This window comes from Zootoca vivipara, chromosome 3 (assembly GCF_963506605.1).
Source record: "Zootoca vivipara chromosome 3, rZooViv1.1, whole genome shotgun sequence".
NCBI lineage: Eukaryota > Metazoa > Chordata > Lepidosauria > Squamata > Lacertidae > Zootoca > Zootoca vivipara.
In genome coordinates, this window is record NC_083278.1 from 118,656,068 (window position 1) to 118,675,758 (window position 19,691).

Sequence of the window (19,691 nt, forward strand, 5' to 3'; positions counted from 1 at the left end):
GCTAGTTAACCTCTCTCTCTTCTCATTAGCTGCTTTTGCTCAGCGTTTGCAAGGCAGGGGTGAGCAAAACAAGATTTTTTGCCTACTCACACTTCTGCATCTCAGTCTCTCTCGTAAGGAGCGAGGGAGGGAGAAAAACAAAAACCACGGCTTTGATAAAAACAATGCATAAGGGCTTAAGACACGTCTGCCAGTGGCCTATCTGGGCCAGCATCCTCTTCTCACTGTGGCCCACCAGCTGCCTGTGGGAAAGCAGCAAGGCATGGTTTCGAGCACAAGACCCCTCTCCTCTCCTGGGGTTTCCAGCAACTGAGATTCAGAAGCATTGTGGAGGCAGAGCGTAGCTGTCCTGTTTATAACCTTCACCTCCTCCATTAATTCATTAATTTGTCTCATCCTCTTTTAAAGCCATCTAAGTTGGTAGCCGGGGACCCAGGTGGCGCTGTGGTTAGACCACTGAGCCTGGGGCTTGCTGGTCGGAAGATCGGCAGTTCGAATCCCTGTGACGGGGTGAGCTCCCGTTGCTTGGTCCCAGCTCCTGCCAACCTAGCAGTTCGAAAGCACGTCAAAATGCAAGTAGATAAATAGGAACCGCTCCACGTGCTGCTCTGGTTTGCAAGAAGCGGCTTTGTCATGCTGGCCACATGACCTGGAAGCTGTACGCCGGCTCCCTCGGCCAATAATGCAAGATGAGCGCGCAACCCCAGAGTTGGTCACGACTGGACCTAATGGTCATTTACCTTTACCTAAGTTGGTAGCCATCACTGTTTCATGGGGGAGGGAGTTCCATAGTTTAACTCTCCAGTGCACGAAGAACTTATGTGTCCCGAATCTTCCAACATTTGGCTTCCATAGGATGTCCATGAGTATCCATGCCAGGCATAATTCTATAAACTTCTATCATATTATTGTCTCCTACTCACCTTTTCTCTGAGTTGCAAAGTACTGTACCAAAAGCTGCCATTTTCCTTCATATGGGAGTCACTCCCCCCTTGACTTTTTCTGAACCTTTTCCTCAACATTTTCCAGCTCAACGCTATTTGAGGTGAGGCTACCCAAACTGTACACAATATTCCAAACACAGCAGCACTATAGATCTGTACAGCAGAATTATTGGCAGAAAAGCAAATTAGCTAGTAAAATCAGTATCGGAGGTAATACTCTTATGGTGCTGAAGTGAATGAAGATGTGGGGAAATAAATTCTTGTTTGTGGAAATGTTTTGAGGGTTTTTTAAATAAAAATACCACACACACGACATGAAATTTAAATAAACATAAGCTGGAGCTTAAATGGTTTGTTGCTAAGAGACTGGGGTTCAGAAACCCTATTTATGTGAGGTTTTCTTGCTGTCAGTTTGCAGGCTTAGGTGCCGTCCTCTTCAACGATCAAATATCTCGTGGGAATTTGGTTCATCCTTCCAGCCTCTGCTCTTGGCAGGACCCGAATCTCTCTTCTCAATGTGTTTGCTGAGCTTGCAAGTTGTATGTTGTGAAGGGGAAAGTAGAGCAAGACTTTAGGAACTGAGGTTGGCTTAGATCCAGTGCTCTCTCCCCCCCCCCTTTGCTGCTTTCCTGTAATTGCACTCAAGGAAGAGAAGTTGAATCTGTCATTGCCTGGAGTGTGAAGGATCCAGATTGCTGGGAGGATGGGTGTGTGTGTGTGTGTCCCGCAGCACAACTCAGATGAAAAGAGCCAGTGTGGTGTAATGGTTATGACCCGGGAGACCTGGGTTTGAATCCCCAGTTGGCCACGAAGCTCACTGGGTGTGACCTGGGGGGCTACCTCACAGGGTTGCTGTGGGGTGAAATGGGGAGGAGGAGGAGACCCATGTATGTTACCTTGAGCGTCTCAGAGGAAAAGGTGGTGCATAAAGGTAACGAAATAAGTAAGTAAATAAAACAAAAAAGTCATTCCCTTCTCGAGTACTCTTGCCAGATTGAATGTATCTTCCTCTTTCCTTTGGCGATCCCTCGTGGCCAAGTAATATTGTCTTCCATAAACACGGTTTTCACAGCGAGTCCATAAGAGACTGTGGAGGCCAATTCTGGACCCATACGTCCTTCCACAGTGGGGACATTGGCTTCTGGGCGGGAGTTGATCACGGTGTGGATTTGCCAAGCATGCCTTCCTCTTAGCACGTTTCTCCCTTGCACCCTGAGTTCGAGTATCTTCAAAGCCCATGACACCTTTGGGAAAGGCTGTTCTCCAATTGCAACGCTCGTAGGCAAGTGTTTCTCAATTGTTGGTGTTTATACTACATTTTTTAAAAAATTGCCTTGAGAGAGTCTTTAAACCTCTTCTGTGATTTCCCGAACTCCTGGTCATTTCCCAATCTTAGCTCTTTTAATTGCCTCTTGGATTTCTGGGGCTTCGGAAGACGATCATTAGGCATCCGAACGACATGACCAGTCCAACGAAGTTGATGTTGAAGAATCGTTGCTTTGACATTGGTGATCTTTGCTTCTTCCATTACACTGGCATTAGTCCGCCTGTCTTCCCAAGTCATGTGTAAAAAAATTCAGAGACGCCGTTGATGGAATCTTTCGAGGAGTTGGAGATGGCGTTTATAAGTTGTTGTTATTATTATTGAATGTATAAAATGATGATGATAGCCTTCAATGTTGAACAGAATAATGCAACATCCCAATTTTGCAAGAGAAACCAGGAGAGACGCAAAATTCAAGATTTATTTGGAGAAGAAATATAAGATTAAAAATGGACAATAAGGGAAGTGGAAGTACAAAGAGGCTGTAGCAGCAATTAGATATATTAAGGAGGAGTTAAGATTAAATGTAAATTAATTACTATGATCTCTTGATCCAAGGATATGTTGAAATGGGTTGAAATAGTGGGATTTTGTGGTTTAAAAGGATCAAGAATAATATTCATAATGAGAGTTTTAGAAGAAGAAATGATTTAAGAAGTAGAGAGTGCTATATTAGTTATAAATGGAAACGTGGAGGGGGGAAGGAGGAAGTCGACAGAGTAAGAAAATATATTGGAATATTACATTGTCAAAGAAATGTTTTCCTTTTTGTACTTTTTATGTTTTTTCTTTGTTTTTCTTTTTTCTTTTATCTATTTTTGTTTGTATTTGTTATAAAATCAATAAAAATACATCAATAATAATAATAATAATTAAGAGAAAGCAGGAGAGACGCTATGACGGAGAGGAGAATGGAACCTCAGGCAGACCAGGGATCAAATGCCCACTTTGCCACGAAGCTCAGCGGGTGAACTTGGGAAAGTGTTTCTTGATGACAACGCAAAAGTGAGACCATGTGGTCAAAGTGTCAGACTGGGCACGCCTCTTGTAGCCATTCCCATAGTATGTATGTGATGCATCTACAGTATATGATGTATGGTAAAGACATGTCTGAATTGTAGAGTTGGGAAGGAACTCCCAAGGCTCATCTAGTCCAAGCCCTGGCGATGCAGGAGTTGGCATTTCAAAAGCAGGGAATCTGGAGTCAGGAGCTGACCCAGCCAGAAGAACTTATTCATCATAAGCTAAGGAGGAGGAGATGTAATAATAATAATAATAATAATAATTTATTTATTTAAACATCAAAAAAACCAAGATCATGGCCACTGGTCCCATCACCTCCTGGCAAATAGAAGGGGAAGAAATGGAGGCAGTGAGAGATTTTACTTTCTTGGGCTCCTTGATCACTGCAGATGGTGACAGCAGTCACGAAATTAAAAGACGCCTGCTTCTTGGGAGAAAAGCAATGACAAACCTAGACAGCATCTTAAAAAGCAGAGACCTCACCTTGCCGACAAAGGTCTGTATAGTTAAAGCTTTGGTTTTCCCAGTAGTGATGTATGGAAGTGAGAGCTGGACCATAAAGAAGGCTGATCGCTGAAGAATTTATGCTTTTGAATTATGGTGCTGGAGGAGACTCTTGAGAGGCCCATGGACTGCAAGAAGATCAAACTCCAACAGAAAAATGAAATAAAATAATCTATTAAACATTAAAAGCCTCCCTAAACAGGGCTTCCGGGGGGGGGGGCAGAAACTCCAGTTATCCCAAGAGAACGTTGCAGCTTTCAGAGGTAAATGACATCTTTTCCAAAGCCATTTGTGAGGTCTTCTTGAATTATTAGGATGGTGCAATGCTGTGCAGAACCCACTGATTGTGAAACAGCTACATTGCTGGCTGGGAAACACCCATCCATTTCGGAAATGACAGAAATGTTGTCCGGAGTTCCTTCAGCATAACACTTCTCTAATCAGATGGGGCCAGAATCTGAAGCCCTGGACAAAGTGCAGGTTGGCGGAGTCATAGAATGAGACAACTGTAGAGATGGAAGGTGTCCAGAGGGTCATCTAGTCCAACCCCCTGCAATGCAGGAATCTCAACTACAGCATCCAAGACCCAACCTCTGCTTAGAAATCTACCATAACGTTAGAACTCATGGACATCCAATGAAGCTGAATAGTAGAAGATTCAGGACAGGTGGTGGGTTTGTTTGTTTGTTTAAAAAGTCCTTCTTCACATACACATAGCATGTAGTTAAACTATGGAACTCCCTGCCACAGGAGGCAGGGGTGGAAGGCTTCAAAAGAGGATTGGACAAATTCATTCAGGAGGAGAGGGCTATCGGTTACCATGCTCTGCTTCCATCGTTGGGGGTAGCAATGCTCCACAGGAGGGGAGAGGACTCTTCTGCCCAGATCCTGCTTGCATGGTCCCCATTGGGGCAACTGCTTGGCCACTGTGAGAACAGGATGCTGGACTAGCTGAGCCATTGGCCTGATCCAGTCGGCTCTCTTTATGCTCTTAGGATAAGGTACCAGTTGGGTTGGGCTAGCATATGTATTTGCCTTCCTTCTGCCTCTAAGCATGGGGCAGACTTTGGAGTGAGCTCCCACCCACCAGTTTACTCTTCTTATTCTGGAAGTGTTAACTGTTGCAAAGGCCCCCAAGTCTCTGGTGTTGTGGCTGGCACAATAGGTTGGCATGGTGCCCTCCTGTCCAAGCCAAAGCACAACGCAGAAAAGCAGTTGGCCTCTCCCGTGGAAAAGGGAGATGCAGGCTTTACTCTTTGTAAATCAGAATTGTGTTTTGTTTTGTTTTGGGTTGAATCATAGAATCATAGAATCGTACAGTTGGAAGAGACCACAAGGGCCATCCAGTCCAACCCCCTGCAAAGCAGGAAACAACCATCAAAGCATTCTTGACATATGCCTGTCAAGCCTCTGCTTAAAGACCTCCAAAGAAGGAGACTCCACCACACTCCTTGGCAGCAAATTCCACTGCCGAACAGCTCTTACTGTCAGGAAGTTCTTCCTAATGTTTAGGTGGAATCTTCTTTCTTGTAGTTTGAATCCATTGCTCCGTGTCCGCTTCTCTGGAGCAGCAGAAAACAACCTTTCTCCCTCCTCTATATGACATCCTTTTATATATCTGAACATGGCTATCATATCACCCCTTAACCTTCTCTTCTCCAGGCTAAACATACCCAGCTCCCTAAGCCGATCCTCATAAGGCATCGTTTCCAGGCCTTTGACCATTTTGGTTGCCCTCTTCTGGACACGTTCCAGCTTGTCAGTATCCTTCTTGAACTGTGGTGCCCAGAACTGAACACAGTACTCCAGGTGAGGTCTGACCAGAGCGGAATACAGTGGTACTATTACTTCCCTTGATCTAGATGCTATACTCCTATTGATGGTTAGGTTTGTTCCTTAATGGTTCAGGTCCGACTTTTCAACATGGATTGTCAAGCCCTTGCTACTGGAAGCCAGTTGCTGGAAACTGCAAGAGAGGAGAGTTGCTTTTCTGCTCGGATCCTGCTTGCACGTTTTCCATATTGTGCATCTGACTGGCCTCTGTGGGAGCTGGGTACTGGACTAGGAGGGCTGCTGGCCTGATCCAGCAGGTGATTCTTATGTTCTTACTTTGCAGTTGCCAGCCTGAGCAGAAGCTAATAAATACTAAGAATCCCCAAGCGGTGAAGCTTAGGAGCTGAAAAACACAACCCAAAGCACCTTTACTTGGAAGGACGAGAAAGACCCGACAATTTTGTGCGATGAGGGCTGCAGCCACAGCCTGCCTTTTCAAAATAAACATGGTCCCTGGGGAAATTATTTTTTTTATTGCAGCCAATTAAAAACAGCCATTAGGATCCTCTTCCTGGGGAGAAACGTGCTCCATTAGCATCGTGTTAATAAAGCAAAGTCCTTGTGGCTCACGTTTTGCTGCTGCGTTCAGAGGCAAGAGTCAAAGTGTTTTATGGCCCGCCCCACTCACACACGAAACAAAGAACACTACAGCCAACCACAAATGAACCACCGTATCCTAGGCCAACCCCAACATCTCTCACCACCAAAGGAGCGCAAGCGAACAGCAGAGAACCTACACAAGCGACGCTGATGAAGCAAAAAGCCCCCCCACACTAAGCAAAATAGGAACATCGCCACCCGACCCCACCCCCACCCTCCCCCATCTACCTCTTTCCCCCTTTTTCTTCCCAATGTCTCAACAAATGAAACCGATTTGTAAAGATGTTACAAGAGACGTTGCACATACAGTGACACCTCGCAAGACGAATGCCCTGCAAGATGAATTTTTCGCAAGACGAATGTGTTTTGCAATCTGATGGTGATCTGATGGTGACTCGCAAGACGAATTCGTTTTGCGAAAAATTCGTCTTGCGAATCGCGGTTTCCCATAGGAATGCATTGAAATTTAATTAATGCGTCCCTATGGGCAAAAAAAAAGAAATTTCAATGCATTCCTATGGGAAACCGCGATTCGCAAGATGAATTTTTCGCAAAACGAATTGACTCATGGAACGAATTAAATTCGTCTTGCGAGGCACCACTGTATTCTTTGTAATCCGAAATTGTTTAAAGTGTTTTATGGCGAGGTGGAGGACAAAAAACATTTTGGCCTGGAGAAAGCAGCGGTGTGAGTTTTCCAAAACTGAAATTTCTCCCCATGCAAATGAGGCTGAATTGCATAGGACGATCTGAACATTTTCTGGTGCCTGGCAAGGGGAAGCTGAAGGAGTTGCCATCAACTTGGATGCCTTTAAAAGAGGATGAAACACATTCTATAGATGACTATTGATGTCTCCTAGCCAGGATGGCTGTGTTCTGCCTCCACAGACAGAGGCAGAAATGCTTCTGAATACAGTACTGGAAAATGCAGTACTGGAAAATGAATACAGTACTGAATACATTCTGAATACAGTACTGGAAAATGCAGGAAGACAAGAGGGCTCCTGTGCTCAAATCCTGCTTGTGGGTTTCACATAATGGGCATCTGGTTGGCCACTTTGAGAACTGTGGGAATGTTCAGGGTGGCAGGAGAGGATATATTCTTTATTAATATCCTTCCTAACTTGCGCTAGCAAATTCCTTTACTTAGCGGAGTTTACATTCCCCTTTTATATGCACAACAGATAGCTGGTTGCTGGCTCGTGTGAGCCTCTCACTATCTCACTGTCTCAGATTGAATTGTACGTTCCTGGTAAGTTCCCTTGAATCCCTCTCAAAAGAATAAAGACGCCACAATCTTATTCAAAGTCAATAAAAGAAGTTTACTTAAATCAGTTCACAGTGTGATCCCTGAAGGCAGACTTAGTTACAAATATGTACATGTGGATCTACCCCATATGGGGGAATAATCCCAGTGCTTCGATCCAGCAAGCTCTTCTTCATTTCTTAGTTTGATGTGAAGATTGGTGCTCTTTCTCCCCGGGTTTCTACAATCTGGTTGAACATTTTGGATGCCAAGGGACAAGGGGAGGCAACAGCAGATGGCAGACATTCTTATTTTTTGGCCACCCTGAGCCATGCCCTACAGGTTCCTAATTCTTAACAGAGTGGAGAGGGTCGTCCAAAAGTGGTCAGGTTGCAACCCATTGGATGGAGGGAAGTCTCAAGGGTTGGAAGGGACCCAAGGGTCATCTAGTCCAACCCCCTTCACAGTAGGAATAACCCCCCTGAAACCCTCTCATCGCAGGCTTGGCTACTTTTTGCTTTTCCAGAAGGAGGGATTGGAGACTTAAATTGGCCTCCTGAATGAATGGGAGGCAGATGCTTCGGTTCATCTGCTCATCCATCTGGGTGTTTGGCGGCCTGCTGGTTGCCGGGCAACCCATAATTGACTTTCGGGAGGCTCTTTTTGGCGTTTCAGCAAACCCAGAAGCCTGTCAAAACTTTCCCGACAGCCTCTCCAAGGCATTCTAGTTTGGAAGGGGGATCGCTCTGCTTGGTAAAACGGACCCTCCCTCTCCAAACAAGAAATTACGTTGCATAGCTATTGCCATTTCACCACCACCAAATGAGCAAAAGAAGCCCTTAATGAAGCAGGACTGGCTGGCCACATTTTGAAACAGGCTTATATCTATTTTGTTTTGCCAATCTTGCTCCAGAGGAGAATATCCTGGTTTTCTGTAACTGTAGCTCCATTTGAGCAAACTCCTTTCCTGTTGCATGAATTCTGTGTGGTCTCAGATCATCCTAAACACTCTGACACCTAGAGAATTATTGGCTGCTCACTCTCCACCTTAGAACAAATCTACACCACCAGGTGCCATAGAAAAGCACTAGACATATCAAGAGATCCAACGCACCCTTGTCGTTCAAATGAATCTCTTGTAATTTTGGATTATGCGGAATGCTTTATCTGAGTGGATGTAGCAACCGAGTAATTTCGTTGTTCCCGCAAGGGGACAATGACAATAAAGATATCTTATCTTATCTTATCTTTAACATCAATCTACCAAATCTACCTTGCCAACAAAGGTCCGTATAGTTAAAGCTATGGTTTTCCCAGTAGTGATGTATGGAAGTGAGAGCTGGACCATAAAGAAGGCTGGTCGCCGAAGAATTGATGCTTTTGAATTATGGTGCTGGAGGAGACTCTTGAGAGTCCCATGGACTGCAAGAAGATCAAACCTATCCATTCTGAAGGAAATCAGCCCTGAGTGCTCACTGGAAGGACAGATCGTGAAGCTGAGGCTCCAAGACTTTGGCCACCTCATGAGAAGAGAAGAATCCTTGGAAAAGACCCTGATGTTGGGAAAGATGGAGGGCACTAGGAGAAGGGGAAGACAGAGGACGAGAGGGTTGGACAGTGTTCTCCAAGCTACAAACATGAGTTTGACTAAACTGCGGGAGGCAGTGGAAGACAGGAGTGCCTGGTGTGCTATGGTCCATGGGGTCACGAAGAGTCGGACACGACTAAACGACTAAACAACAACAATAACTTCTAGGATTCAGCTCAGTACATAACAACAACCAAAGGAGGCTTCAGAGAAACCTGGGGAACTTTTGGAGGCTGTTTGATAAGTGGCAGGAATGGGGGAGTGGGGTTCTGTTTTCTTTGAGTACTGTAACTCAATTGGGAACAGGAGGGTAGAGAGCTTGGGGAGGCTGGGAATCTATGACCATGTCATTCTGCAGATGTTACCCTTTCTGGCCTAGCAGAAGGACCCCTTCGGGCGCTGGTGCCAATTAAGATGAGCATGCAAGATAAACGAGAATGTGAAAGTGATCAAACACATCATTACAAAAGTCCAATTAAGATTGGAGTTTGGGACAAAGGCAACCTCGATGCTACGCTCAGCTCTGATAAATGATAAGGTCATGTGTCTTTCTGCTTTCAGCTGGGTTGTAAGGGATTCTCTGCAAGCCTCACTCAAAACAAAGAAAATGACCTGTGGGCAGTTCAAACTTCCTGGGGGTGGTGGGGTTTCCCCCTGCATGAACCCAGCCGAAATTTTCTTAATTCTACATGGAGCCTTAATTCTACATTAGAACTCCAGGTAATAATAATAATAGAATCATAGAATTGTAGAGTTGGAGGAGACCACAAGGGCCATCCAGTCCAACCCCCTGCCGAGCAGGAAACACCATCAAAGCATTCTTGACATATGCCTATCAAGCCTCTGCTTAAAGACCTCCAAAGAAGGACACTCCACCACACTCCTTGGTAGCAAATTCCACTGCCGAACAGCTCTTACTGTCAGGAAGTTCTTCCTAATGTTTAGGTGGAATCTTCTTGTAGTTTGAATCCATTGCTCCGTGTCCGCTTCTCTGGAGCAGCAGAAAACAATCTTTCTCCCTCTTCTATATGACATCCTTTTATATATTGGAACATGGCTATCATATCACCCCTTAACCTTCTCTTCTCCAGGCTAAACATACCCAGCTCCCTAAGCCGTTCCTCATAAGGCATCGTTTCCAGGCCTTTGACCATTTCCATTGCCCTCTTCTGGACACGTTCCAGCTTGTCAATATCCTTCTTGAACTGTGGTGCCCAGAACTGGACACAGTAGTCCAGGTGAGGTCTGACCAGAGCAGAATACAGTGGTACTATTACTTCCCTAGATCTAGATGCTATACTCCTATTGATGCAGCCCAGAATTGCATTGGCTTTTTTAGCTGCTGCATCACACATAATAATTTTTTATTTATACCCCGCCTATCTGGCTGGGTTTCCCCAGCCACTCTGGGCAGCTTCCAACAGAACATTAAAATACAATAATCTATTAAACATTAAAAGCTTCCCTAAACAGGGCTGCCTTCAGATGTCTTCTAAAAGTCTGGTAGTTGTTTTTCTCTTTGACATTGGTGAGAGGGTGTTCCACAAGGCAGGTGCCACCACCGAGAAGGCCCTCTGCCTGGTTCCCTGTAACTTGGCTTCTCACAGGGAGGGAACCGCCAGAAGGCCCTCGGTGCTGGACCTCGGTGTCCGGGCAGAACGATGGGGGTGGAGATGCTCCTTCAGGTATACTGGACCGAGGCCATTTAGGGCTTTAAAGGTCAGTGCTCGGAAACGTACTGGGAGCTAATGTAGGTCTTTCAGGACCGGTGTTATGAGGTCTCAGCGGCCGCTCCCAGTCACCAGTCCAGCTGCAGCATTCTGGATTAGTTGTAGTTTCTGGGTCACCTTCAAAGGTAGCCCCACGTAGAGCGCATTGCAGTAGTCCAAGCGGGAGATAACCAGAGCATGCACCACTCTGGCGAGACAGGTAGTGATGGAAGACTATCAATTTCAGTTTCTTATTGTTCCAGTCATTACCACATCAGTCTGTGATTTTTTAAAGAAGTCAAAATCCACACATATTTGTGTGTGCGTTTCACTTCACAACTGTACTTTTTGTGTGGAAAAGACATGCCTTTTTGCAATGAGATTTCCCCTAACATAATGCCTTTTTGTGCATTGCTTTCACCAACACAAACATTTCTTCCTCATGTTCTCCCCTAACAACATGCACTTTAGGGGGACACCTGCTTTGCTCGGGGAAACTGTGTTGCAGAAAATTCAGGAAAGAACACATTTTCAAAGGGCAGCTGTTGAATTCCGGTTTGCACATAGTGGGGAGTGCAAATAAAGGAATGAATTTCTGCCCCCTCGTTGCCCTTTCCAAACCTCAGCAGGCAAGGTGGCCTTGAGGCAAGGAGCAGCCCCCTCGCCTCCTTCAACATTGACACCTCTGCATTCAGCCGACCGGTTCCGAAGGTTGCAAGCGAAAATAAGCTTTTTGCAGCAGATCTCGGATCTGCTGCAAAGTGGCAGGAGGAGAGGGAGGGAGGGAGGGAGGGAGAGAGAGAGAGAAGAGGTGGAAGAAGGGAGAACCAGGGGGACCCGTCTCCTGCAACCTGAGTGTTTTTAAGAACTTGGCAAGCGGTGCTGTGAGGGAGGCCGTTATGTAAGGATTTGCAGCACCGGAGGTTTATGTAACGAGAGGAGAAGAATCAGCTTTGCAGACGCAAAATTCGGCAGATAAACTTTGGGAGTAGCCACAGAGGAATTAGCCACCATCTCAAAAGTGTGTCACGGTCAGGGACGGGAGTCTTTTTTGAGTTGGCTGTTGCCAAAGGAAGGCTCACTACACCAAGGGTATTTGTTTGTGTGTGTGTGTGTGTGTGTGTGTGTGTGTGTGTGTGTGTGTGTGAAGGAATTTTTTTTTAAGTTTTAAAGTTTCCTTTGGAACATGCGCAGAGTGCCCATTACTCATCCCCTCCATGGAACCCCAACCGGCCCGCCCAGATGTGACATGAAAAAGGGCAGAAGTGCAATTCCCTAGCTATTCGAGATGGTAAGAAGAGCCTGCAGGATCAGGCCAGTGGCCCACCTAGTCCAGCATCCCGTTCTCACAGTGGCCAAGCAGATGCCCTAATGGGAAACCCCTTAAGAATGTCACGAATGCTTGACCTGAGATTCCTGCATTGCAGAGGGGTTGGACTAGATGACCCGTGGGGGTCCCTTCCAACTCTACAAATGATTCTATGACCCGAGCACCAGAGCCCTCTCCCCTCCTGCGGTTTCCAGCAAGCGTTGCTGCCTCCGATTGTGGGGCCAGAGCAAAGCCATCCTGGCTAGGAGCCACCGATAGCCCTCTCCTCCTCCATGAAATGGTCCAATCCTCATTTAAAGCCATCCAAGTGGGTGACCATCACTGACTCCTGTGGCAGGGAGTTCCACAGTTTAACTACGCACTGCATGGAAAAGTCTTTTCTCTGCTCTGGATCTTCAAACATTTAACTTCCCAAGATGCCCGCGAATTCTAGCGTTAGGAGAGAGTGAGAGAGAGACAAAAGCCTTTCCTCCATCCACTTTCCCTATGCCAGGCATCATTTTAGAAACCTCTTTTTGTAAACTTTTCTACCCAGCTGCTGTGGCTCTGTTGCCTCTTTAGAAACCAGCAGCTTGTTCAAATATTCAGTGCATTTTCCTCTCGAGCTTTCAAAACCTGTAAAAAAGGGAGGCTTTAAAAATCTGTCTGACACATCATTTCTACATCCGAAGGAGGCACACAGATATTTTCTCAGATCAGCCCACGGAACATCTGGGCAATCATCCTGCCTGAAAAGTGTTGCGTTGCTTTCTGACATATTTCATACTTTCTCCCTTCCGCACATAAACCAAGGGTGCAGGGCTAGGACTGAACTTTCTGGGAAATGGGAATATTTTTGCAGGGACTGTCCTGAGCACATTACCTGTGATACACACCTGCCAGGTGAATCATCATAGAATCATAGAATTGTAGGGTTGGAAGGGACCAGAACAGTCATCTAGTTCAATTCAGGGGTGTCCTTACTTCTTCCTAGATGACCCTTTGGATCCCTTCCCATTCTATGATTCTGTGAAATTTGTGCCAAGGGGGAAAGCAGGCATCGTATAACAACATTGTTTTTAAAAACTGTACGCTCTAGCCTTCCCACAACGAAGTGGATGGTGCAATTCAAACAATCCATTCCAGAAAAGAAAAAAGCACTGATATTTGCACACACTATAAAATGGAAATTTTAAAAATGGAGAATTGCAAAGAAGAAAACAACTCCCTGGAGATCTCTGTCCCTCTCATCTTCATCCCCACCGAGACACACCTAACAGAACGCTTTTAAAGTCCCATCAAAATAAGGGTTGAGTGTTTTTCCCTGGCAAGATGATTCCAAAGTCTTGGTGCCACCACGCCAAAGGCCCCGTCCTGATCCTGTTTGCCACCAGCCTCGCTTTGGATGGTAAGAGTCAGGCAACCATCTCACTTGACGGACAGGAGTGAGTGGTTCTTCTACCATCCTAGTTCCAAATGGTTTAGGGTTTTCAAAACCAGCACTTTAAACCATGCCCAACATCCCTTCGAGCAGTGGTTACCAAACATTTTGGAGCGGCCACCTGCTTGGTTCCATAAACTCATCCCCTATAAAAAGCATTATTCAGAATAGCAGTTTGCACAGCCCACTAAGGAAGATAACCAGATCATAAAATCCAAAATAGTAACAATTAATTGCATGTCTATTATTATTATTATTATCCCATCCAGTTAGAACTACCTGGTTCAATTAACTCCACAAAATGGATTAATTGATCGAGCGATACCAGCTTTTCCAAGTCAGAGAAGTCATTCACACCTCCAGCAACCCCCTCGCCTCTTAGCGCCCCCCATTGCCCCCTAGAAAGCTGTACCACCCATTGTGGGAAACTTTAGTCTAAGGCAGGGCTGTTCCCAAACACTCCTTGCTGCAGATTTTTTAAAAAATCCTCCGTCCTTACCTCATCGAACGGAGCTTCATCCTCGCAGTTCTCGAGCACTCGGGTGTAGAAGGAGAGGCCTGCAGGAGCCAAGGAGAAAAACAGACGTTTAGCTTTTGCAGAACAGCACAGAACCCAGAAGAACGTGTTGAGAGTTGGGCCAAGAAGTCCTCTTAGCATCAGTTTGCCTTGCTCCATATATACACCCACTGAGCCACTTCAACTGGGGGAACTGGCACTGCTCCAGGAGCCACAGAATACCTGTTCCGCTCCATCCTTGAGTGTGGCAGCCTTACCTTCCAAGTTCCGGACTGCAGAATCCGGGACCGGCAGCCATTTGACACCGGAAGTTGCGTCGATGCCCTTCTGGTGTTGCTTTGCCCTTCTATGGGCACCAAAAATGGCCGCCGCAGGCTTCGAAGGTCACTTGTACGCATGTCAGGAAGTGTGCCGACGCAACTTCCGGTGTTGCTCCGCCCATCTATGGCCATCAAAAATGGCCGCCGCCAACACCGGAAGTCACATCTATGCACTTCCAGACATGCGTAGATGCGACTTTTGAAGCTGGTGGTGGCCATTTTTGGTGCCCATAGAAGGGCAAATCGGAAAGAAAAAAATGGCCACCGGCAGGAGAAAATAACGGAGAAAAACGGGAGACGAAGTGATACGGGGGACCACCGGGAAAAGGTAAGTAAAAGGGGGGTTTTCCCAGGGGAAACGGGAGACTTGGCAGCTATTGTGGCAGCGCCTACACTGCGGAACTCCCTGCCTATCGGCACGAAGCGGATGCTTTCCCTGTTCTCTTTTCGGGGCCTACAAAAAACATTCTGATTTATACGAGCCTACCCAGACATTTATGTTTTAATCTGTATTTAGTTTGTTGTGTGTATGGAAAGAAAGAAAGAAAGAAAGAAAGAAAGAAAGAAAGAAAGAAAGAAAGAAAGAAAGAAAGAAAGAAGGAAAGAAGGAAGGAAGGAGGGTAACACACCACCCTCAGTCTCTGAGTGGTGGGAGATCCCAGGGGTCCAGTAGGGCTTATCCAAGATTCATGATTCCTTTTAGGATATACTAGCTGGCCCTGCCACGCGTTGCTGTGACTCAGTCTGTTAAATGCAGCCTCAGAGCCCCCCTTCAGACTCCCCTCACCTTCAGAGTCCCCCTGTTTTACGCATGTTATGTTTACACAGGCGTATCCCCGCGAATGCCCCCACCCTGTCCCGACCCATGACCTATCCCGCCTCCTCCTCCCCCACCCAGGCGAGCCCCCACTTCCACTCAGTCTAGTCTGGAAAGCGGCCTAGTCTGCAAAGCCGAGCCGAGATGCTGTGGAGAGGGAAGCTTTCCTAGGTGCAGTACCAGTGTAGCTGTCACTAGAGGGTGCTGTTTTGCAACTTCTCCTGTGCTCCCAGCATGCAGTTTCATATGATTTGTGAGTTCTGAAACACGGGGTTTTTTGAGTTTTACCTGGCGTAGGTGACACATCTGTCTTTGAAAACAGTATGGGGTCACTCGGGTAGTCACATTTGACTTTGTGTCCAAATTTCAATGCTATCAGTCAAGCGGTTTTGTTGAACATTGGAGATGAAGGGACGTACCCAGTTCACATTTTTATATATAGAGATGGTTTATTTACACATATGTACAACCTGAGCCTACGATGGAGGGGGTTCACGGCCTTGACACCCCTGTTTCTCCCTTAGCGGCAGCCTTGGATTCCAACAGAAGTAAAACATTCAGATAGGTAGCCGTGTTGGTCTGACACAGTCGAAATAAATAAACTTATTGTCCAGTAGCACCTTAGAGACCAACTAAGTCTGGACCTTAAAGAAGACTGATCGCCAAAGGATTAATGCTTTTGAATTATGGTGCTGGAGGAGACTCTTGAGAGTCCCATGGACTGCAAGAAGATCAAACCTATCCATTCTGAAGGAAATCAGCCCTGAGCGCTCACTGGAAGGACAGATCCTGAAGCTGAGGCTCCAATACTTTGGCCACCTCATGAGAAGAGAAGACTCCCTGGAAAAGACCCTGATGTTGGGAAAGATGGAGGGCACTAGGAGAAGGGGACGACAGAGGATGAGATGGTTGGACAGTGTTCTCAAAGCTACCAACATGAGTCTGACCAAACTGCGGGAGGCAGTGGAAGACAGGAGTGCCTGGCGTGCTAAGGTCCATGGGGTCACGAAGAGTCGGACACGACTAAACAACTAAACAACAACAAAGTTTGTTCTGGGTATAAGCTTTCGTGTGCATGGACACTTCTTCAGATACACTGAAACAGAAGTCACCAGATCCTTATATATAGTGGGAGGGTGGGGTGGGGTTTTTCTCAGGAGGGTAGTAGGAGATGGGTGATTGACTCAATGGGTATGGTAAACCTGTTGAGTGTTAACGACTGCAATTAGTTCCACAGGCCAAATAGGTTGAGGGTGTGTCACAGCGCAAAAGGCCTGACATTGCTTTACATGTATTAGCAATGGAATAACGTGACATTTTTGAACGAGAGCAGTGTGCTCTTGTAGTGTTTGTTGTGATTTAAGTTGTCTGTTGTTGCTTTCATTTTCTGTATACCGCTTAGAGATTTTAAATATATATATATTAATATATATTTTATATATATATTAAGAAATAGTGTAAATCAATAAACCCGTGTATGGAGACGTCCTCGGAGAAGCAGTGGAGAAGAATCTCACACAAAAAGAGGGCCCCTTTTTGCATTACATCTCATCCTTGAACAATTCCAGGTATAGGGCAGTACAGTGGTACCTCGGTTTATGAACACAATTGGTCCCGGAAGTCTGTTCATAAACTGAAGCGTTCATAAACTGAAGTAAACTTTCCCATTGAAAGTAATGGAAAGTGGATTAATCTGTTCCAGACGGTCCGCAGAGTACTCAACCTGAAGCGTTCATAAACTGAAGCGAACTTTCCCATTGAAAGTAATGGAAAGTGGATTAATCCATTCCAGGCGGGTCCGCAGAGTACTCAACCTGAAGCGTACTTAACCCGAAGCATGGGTGTAATTGGTTCCGGAAGTCTGTTCATAAACTGAAGCGTTCATAAACTGAAGCGAACTTTCCCATTGAAAGTAATGGAAAGTGGATTAATCCGTTCCAGGCAGGTCCGCAGAGTACTCAACCTGAAGCGTACTTAACCTGAAGCATGGGTGTAATTGGTTCCGGAAGTCTGTTCATAAACTGAAGCGTTCATAAACTGAAGCGAACTTTCCCATTGAAAGTAATGGAAAGTGAATCAATCCATTCCAGATGGGTCCGCGGCGTTCGTAAACCGAAAAATCATAAACTGAGGTGTTCATAATCCGAGGTTCCACTGTATATAAATTCATTAAATAATAATAATAATTTGATCAGACTCGTTTGCTCTAAATACATCAAAATAAGTAGTTGTCTTATTCACGCAAAGTTGATAAATGGTGAAAAATTGTTTTTGAACAAGAATATTAACTGTGTGCATAATTGTTGCCTATTGTACTGGTTGTACAATCATTAGTAACAGCACAGGTTGTATTTCTTCATGATAAATATATCAAAGCTAAGGAGAGAAGCTGTTCATCCTGGGCATGTATATAAATTTGCATTCGCTTTTTATTGCTCCATTGCCGAGACTCCTCTTTGAATGCAACTTTTATGACATGGCAAGGGACGAGAAACGTTATTAAAATGTTAAGACCATCTACCGCCAAATCGAAATCAACCCTCTTCTCAAAGCCGGTAGGCTTTGGCGGTTATTAAATGTGTCCGCTTCCAGCCGGAGAATCCTGTTTGCTGTTTCTGGTTTTAATATTGCTGTGAGCTGCCTCCAATTTGCATCGGGAATGGCGGAGACTTAGAAGGTTATTCCTGTCGGTGTGGGAATGTTCAGGGAGGCAGGAAAGGGCATATTGTTTAACAATATCCTTCCTAACTCGCGGTAGCAAGTTCTATGACTTAGCAGAGTTTAAAACATTCCCCTTTAAAGGCACAGCGGTTAGCTGGTTGCAAGCTTGTTTAAGCTTTTAAATATAGGACTCCTGGTAATTCCCTTTTGTCTCTCTTTAAAAAAATAGACACGACAATCTCAATTAAAGTCAGTAAAAGAAGTTTACTCAAAGTATCATCAGTTCACAATTGGATTGTGGCAGGTTACCAAATATATACACGTGGAACTACCCCATGTGGGAATTAGTCCCATGTGACTGCAAACAGGCAGTCACTGCTGCTCACACGTCGAAAGATGAAGATGAGAGAAGAGAGAAAGAGGAAGTGTGCTCCCTGCCGTGCCCTTTTGTTACCTGCGCAGGTAAGGCCACGCCCACCTCTAGTCACATGGAGAGGAAGTTTGTCCCAGCCTAGAAGGAAAGAGGAAGTTTTCTACTGTCTGGTACAAAGCGTCCTCTTGCATGTCCCCTCAAGGAATGTTGTACAGTCGTACCTCGGGATACGAACCGCTCGGGTTGCGAACAGTTCGGGTTACGAACTCCGCACCCCCGGAAGTGTTTTCGTCGTGCGCAGAAGCGCAGAAGCGGCGTGCGCACTTTGTACATGCGCAAAAATGGCGCTCGGTTTGCGACCTTTTCGGGTTACGAACTGCGACCCGGAACGGATCGAGTTCGTAACCCGAGATACGACTGTAAAGGTAAAGGGACCCCTGACCATTAGGTCCAGTCATGACCGACTCTGGGGTTGCAGTGCTCATCTCGTGTTATTGGCCGAGGCTGCTGCTAGGCTGGCAGGAGCTGGGACCGAGCAACGGGAGCTCACCCCATTGTGGGGATTCGAATCGCCGACTTTCCGATCGGCAAGCCCTAGGCTCTGTGGTACAACAGTCATGTTGTACTTGAGTGCTATGTGTTTCACATCCCACAAATTCTATGCTTCTCCTTCTGGCAGACCCCCCAAAAGAGTGACCCAGTAGGTAAGGGAATCAACCCATGGCAGGTGGTGCCAAGGCAATAGGTTTGGCTTGTGTAAAGCTGAGGTGTAGCCTCCAGGTGCTGCCTTCCGGCCCCTGCACCCCACCCATGTGGCCCTCGCAGCCTTCGCAGAAAACACGCGCAGGGCGGGGTTTTAAAACTCGGCGGGGATGTGACACCCTCAAGGAGTGAGTGGGGAGGCACCCCAGGGAGACAGCCCCCAATTCCCAGACCTGCTCGTGACGCACAGACGTCTGTGGCAGGCAACCCAGTGAACAAAACCCAGAGAAACTGTGAAGCAAGCGAGAGGACCTATAAATAGGTGGATCTCATGGGGAACGAAGGATATCGAGCAGAGTCAGGCCTGGCTGTGCTGGAGAGAATGAGAGAAGAGAAATTGGTGGGAGTCAGAAGCATAGAATTGCAGGGTTGGCAGGACACCAAGGGTCATCTAGTCCAACCCAGAGGTTGGACAAACACAGCTGGGTCTGGGTTCCACAAACACACACACACACACACACTCAAGGAGCTTTCTCCTGAGCCCCCTCACATGTCGGTGGGCACCCTTGGACGTGTCTGGCATTGGTGGCACCTCTAGAAGTAGCAACACTCTGGTCTGCGGCAAGCAGCACCTGCCATTTGAATTCCTCGCAATGCCCTCTTTCGTAGGCACTGTGGGAAATTTGAATGGGGGCAGCTGCTGGGCATGGATCAGAGCACCAGGGTAATTGGAGACAATAGCAGGGTTGCCAGGCCTCCAGGGCTCACCTGGAGGTCAGA

General features: G+C 46.3%; 1 protein-coding gene across 2 annotated transcripts in view; it reads right to left on the reverse strand.

Annotated features, from left to right (window-relative positions):
- Nucleotides 1–19,691, reverse strand: part of OTOF (otoferlin) — a 161,976-nt gene that overhangs the window by 129,990 nt on the left and 12,295 nt on the right. For both annotated transcript variants that reach the window (XM_035110531.2, XM_035110530.2), the window contains exon 2: nt 14,021–14,079. In XM_035110531.2, the coding sequence (XP_034966422.2) occupies nt 14,021–14,079 (59 nt within the window). The remainder of the gene's footprint in view (nt 1–14,020; nt 14,080–19,691) is intronic.